This window comes from Alosa alosa, chromosome 22, assembly GCF_017589495.1.
Source record: "Alosa alosa isolate M-15738 ecotype Scorff River chromosome 22, AALO_Geno_1.1, whole genome shotgun sequence".
Taxonomy (NCBI): Eukaryota; Metazoa; Chordata; class Actinopteri; order Clupeiformes; family Clupeidae; genus Alosa; species Alosa alosa.
Window position 1 is genome coordinate 26057715 of NC_063210.1, and position 5000 is coordinate 26062714.

The 5000-nt window shown below is 46.0% G+C and overlaps 2 protein-coding genes across 3 annotated transcripts in view; both read left to right on the top strand.

The window, feature by feature from the left end:
- xylt2 (xylosyltransferase II) overlaps positions 1-1312 on the top strand; it is a 34521-nt gene extending 33209 nt beyond the window's left edge. Inside the window, 1 exon segment of the mRNA XM_048232766.1 lies at positions 1-1312. This exon segment is cut by the window's left edge and continues 1079 nt beyond it. The gene's annotated coding sequence lies outside the window, so the exon portion shown is untranslated.
- A 787-nt stretch (positions 1313-2099) lies between these two features.
- LOC125287510 (ras-related protein Rab-37-like) overlaps positions 2100-5000 on the top strand; it is a 45045-nt gene continuing 42144 nt past the window's right edge. For both annotated transcript variants that reach the window (XM_048233382.1, XM_048233381.1), the window contains exon 1: positions 2100-2364. In XM_048233382.1, coding sequence (XP_048089339.1) covers positions 2185-2364 — 180 coding nt within the window. In that variant the 5' untranslated portion in view covers positions 2100-2184. The remainder of the gene's footprint in view (positions 2365-5000) is intronic.

Below are 5000 nucleotides of genomic sequence, written 5' to 3' on the forward strand. Positions count from 1 at the left end.
ACATTTGATCAGAGCTACATGTGTGAATGTCTATGACTGAGTTTACGCCCCATTTGTCATGGCAACCATGCATCACCTTGACATCTGATATGTCCCGGGAGGCCAAATCACACACACACACACACACACACACACACACACACACACACACACACACACTCACACACACACCAACCTCAGTTTGGACATTTGAAACACTTATCTGTCTTTAGGAGAAATGACACTATGGACTCTCTGTTGTCTGACTGAAGTCCTGCAGTTATGGCAGCAATGCTGATTTTAGCCAGGAGTGTGTGTAGGTGAACAGATTTTAGCCAGGAGTGTGTGTATAGGAGCTGATTTTAGCCAGGGGTGTGTGTAGGTGAGCTGATTTTAGCCAGGGGTGTGTGTAGGTGAACAGATTTTACAGTGTCTGAATGTTCCTGTCGCCAACCCCCCTCGCTGCAAAGCATTCTGGGACAGACAGGAAGTGCCTGACGACTGTGAACAGGCCAATCGCTTCCTTTTCTGAACCTGAAGCCAGAAACGTTACAACGTGCTGCTCTTTTGGGGCGGAGATGGAATTTACATTTATTTACAATCATTTTACAATTATTTACAGTGGGAGAACTTGTTTGTTTGGAGCACGGATCCCGGTTGTGACGTGGCGTTGCAGAACGGTGATGTTCATCTGTACAGCAGGGGTCCCGTGCGTTCATAAAGACGCCAAATCACCTCCGTCAAATGTGTCTGTTGTGTCTTAGGTCGAACGCTATCGGTTTACTGACTGTCTTTTATTTTTTGTTTGTTTTTTTTCGAATTTATTTTGTAAGTAAACCTTAACGTGTATATGTGGGTATATGGGTAATGGTGGTGTTTCTCCCCCGTAGGCTACGTTCGTTTTTTGCACCGTTTCATCCACTCAATGACAATTTTTAAGTGTCCTTTTTTTCTTGCACATATAAGCTTCATAGAAGCCACGGTGGGAACGGTTAGGATAGAGGCGAGCTACGAACGGGAGAATATCCATATTTTTATATTTATATTCTTGCTGAAGAAGGAAGTTTTTTTTTTTCACGTCAGTCACATCATGACGCTGCTTTGGCGCACTATGTGTTCTGCTGCGTTCTGCTCTGTCTGTGGATCTGAAGGTGTGTGTGTGTGTGTGTGTGTGTGTGTGTGAGAGAGTGAGAGAGAGCAGCGAGGCAACCTTTACTGTTTTCAGATGTTGCGTCCAACTCCACGGCCTCCGGATTTACACAGAGCGAGTCATGCTTGCTGTCGAGAAAGCAACAGGTCTAATTGGTGGCTCAATAAAGATGTTAAATTATAATGCACTGTCTCATTTCTTTTGTCACGTTTGATATCATTTTGGGTTCATTTCAGCTGTGTGGTGTTGCCTACATGGGCTTGAAGCTTTGTTTACACACATCCTAAGAGCCAACCGGACACATAATCCTTCCCTCGGGGCAAATAGACAGTCCTCTTCGGTTGCCATGGTGCACCCACTCAGGCGCGTGGACATGGCTGCAGCCAGCCGGGCTCCACAATAAATCATGACGGTCATATCTCCCTTCCTGGGTCCAACGTCATCTGGTTGTTCCAGGGGAAGATTTGCACTCAGATAGGTTTAAACTAAAGCTGGCCTGCTTCACAACACTGGCTTCAGTAACTGACACTACTGTTGGTAATCCTGGGAGTCAACTATCCTCAATATAATCCATCCTCTTTGGCTCAGTCAAATGCTATATTTTATTGTCCTTTCTCAGCTAAGGCGAAGATTAAATAAACGGTTACATTTGGAACTCTTGACAGAGCGCGCTGTCCGTGGTGCTGACGACGCGGAGAGGAGCGGTGCGGAGACGCGTCAGAGGATGATATGGTATTTCCTTATCGGTGCGACCCGCCCCCCCCCCACTTACGCCCGCGCCTTTACACTGTTCCGACGGGAACGGACGCGCTGTTAAAAAATTAATTGAATTCACAGAACTCCGCTTCAGATGAGTGTAATCCCTGCCATGTGCATTTGTGCTGATCAGTGAGGAGAAGAAATTTTAGACTCCGGCAGCACGGGAGGGGGCTTGGGGGACCGGCGGGGGAGGGAGAGTGCGCGGGGAAGAAGAAAGTTGCCACGACAAATCTCACAGTCACGCTCTCTGAGAGAACAGCTGAAGTGACTCGTCAAAAGCTGCCGCCGCGCTATTAATGCCGTATCCAGAGCACGGGGAGAAAATGGAGTTCACTTCGGAAGTGGAGGTGGCAGACGATGCCGAGGTGTTGTTCCCGGACAGCGCTTACGGATCTTCCGCCGTGGACACCGACACGGAGGACAGCAAGACGCAATCCACCGTCACTCTTACGTATGATGAGGATATAATGCATAAGGTGAGCCGCCTAACATTAAACCGTTTAAAAAAAAAACTGACAGAAATCTCCCGGTTCAATCAAGGCTGTTATAATGCCACTTAACTTCAGCTAAACCCTTAAAGTTCTAGAACCTCTTGGCTAGCTGCCAATCAAAAGTACCAAGCTATAAACTTTAAACGCCATTTTTGAATGAGTGAATTGATAGATGATGTAACCACTTTTCCTACTTGTTTACTTACATCTGAAAGAGGTATTGGTTGAATATAGAAACAGTTTTATTCCTGGCGTGTTTATAAATTATGTGAAATCCTCCTGGTAGGTGAGGACTTGGACTTGGTTGTGGTTAATATCAGTTCTCTGGTGAAGTTTCCGCTGCAGTGCAGTCAGAACGTAGCTCTTGGTCAAGGCTGCGCTTGGCAGACGATACCAGTTCCGTACACCTCCAACTGAGTCAGCACAGCAAACACACACTCACACACTCTCTTTCACACACAAACACACACACACACAGAGCCAGGGTCAGCAGAGTTTGCCAGTTCATGACAACACTCTCCAGGACAGAGTGCAGACTGAGGCCGAGTTGTTCTGGGGGATTTAAAACCCAAATACATGTCCACTGCGTTATACAATATTAACATCTGAGAGACATAAGTTATTTAAATGGTTTATTTTATGCTTACCAGAGTTGGTTTGCTGTCAGTGGAGAGCAGTATCTCTGGCACAGATGGACTTAATGGCTGCTGTGTGTGTGTGTGTGTGTGTGTGTGTGTGTGTGTGTGTGAGAGAGTGTGTGTGTGTTTGTGTGGCTATCTCTGGCAGTGATGCACTTGATGCTGCCTGCTGTTTGTGTTGCTTCCTCAAAAGCAGCTTTGAGATGAGATGGGTTAAATGAATAGAAGTGTGTGTTTGGATGGGTTACTCTTATGAGAGGAGAGGGCAGTGTGTGTGTGTGTGTTGGGATGGGTTACTCTTAGGAGAGGAGAGGGCAGTGTGTGTGTGTGTGTTTGTGAGGAGAGCACACAGCTACAACTGACTTCTGGGTGTCATCGCATGATGTCACATATTGCAAAGCATTGCTTTTACACAGAAGTTTTCCAAACAAGGCACTGTTTCACAAAAAGCAGTGATTTTGAGAAGACAGGACTGGTGAATATGTGTAACACACACACACACACACACACATACATACATCAGTGTGTTAGTAGCAGTAATAATGTGTGTCAAACTCCAACACATACACACACCAGTGTGTTAGTGGCAGTAATAATGTGTGTCAAATTCCAACACATACACACACCAGTGTGTTAGTGGCAGTAATAATGTGTGTCAAACTCCAACACATACACACACCAGTGTGTTAGTGGCAGTAATAATGTGTGTGTGTTGGAGTTTGACTGCCCCTTCCCCCACCCTACCTCGGTCATACCTCCATTCCAATCCACCATATAGTCCAGCCAACAATGGCCGTTGCCATGACACCTCACTATTCAGCGTTGCATTGATTTTACTGTGGCGGTAGACAGGGCTTGACGTATCCTGAGCCATCCATGTAAAAGCAAACTTTTATATTTTTCTGTCAGTCATATATAGAATATCCATAACAAAAGGCAAACTTTCCCACCTCAGAATGGATACGAGGAACCTTGAGCATCAAACAGTCATTTGATCTGATCTGATTGGGACATTAATGAATAAGGCCTGAATAGTGGCTTGTGAAGTGCAGGTGAACAGACCAAAATCCCTGCTTCCCTCCTTCAGCAGGTAAACTAACAGTATGCTACTAGAAATAATCTGAAGACCATTGGAACGACTCAGACCTGTTGTCTTCACAGAGAAAAAGGTGACCTGACCCTGCAGGAACTCAAGTCGGACATCATCAGAGATATTCAGACAGCAGGGCTGCAACTAACCACTGTTTCCATTATCCATTAATCGATACCTGACAAAATTATAGAAATATTTAGTTTAGAGTATAAGTGTACATATAAGTATATATACTCTTTTGATCCCGTGAGGGAAATTTGGTCTCTGCATTTATCCCAATCCGTGAATTAGTGAAACACACTCAACAACAGCCGTGGCCTACTGGTAAGCGCTTCGGACTTGTAACCGGAGGGTTGCCGGTTCGAACCCCGACCAGTAGGCATGGCTGAAGTGCTCTTGAGCAAAGCACCTAACCCCTCACTGCTCCCCGAGCGCCACTGTTGTTGCAGGCAGCTCACTGCGCCGGGATTAGTGTGTGCTTCACCTCACTGTGTGATTGGCTCTCTGTAGAAGAACCGTGATTATCAAGCTTCCACAGGCCTTTCTAACATCCTAAGAGCTTTGGAGCGGTTCTCAAAGGCTTGTTCTAGCTCTCTAATGTGGGAATCTGAGCTTTGGAGCGGTTCTCTATGGCTTGTTCTAGCTCTCTAATGTGAGAATCTGAGCTTTGGAGTGGTTCTCAAAGGCTTGTTCTAGCTTTCTAATGTGAGAATCTGAGCTTTGGAGCGGTTCTCAGAGGCTTGTTCTAGCTCTCTAATGTCGGGCCAAAGAGAGTTCTGTCCAGCTGCAGATATGAAGCTGTCTGTCCAACGTTCTGAATGGGTCCAAGGCCCGTCCATTAGGAGAGAGCTGGAAGTAGAACCCATCAGGTTAATCTACTGTAGAACCCA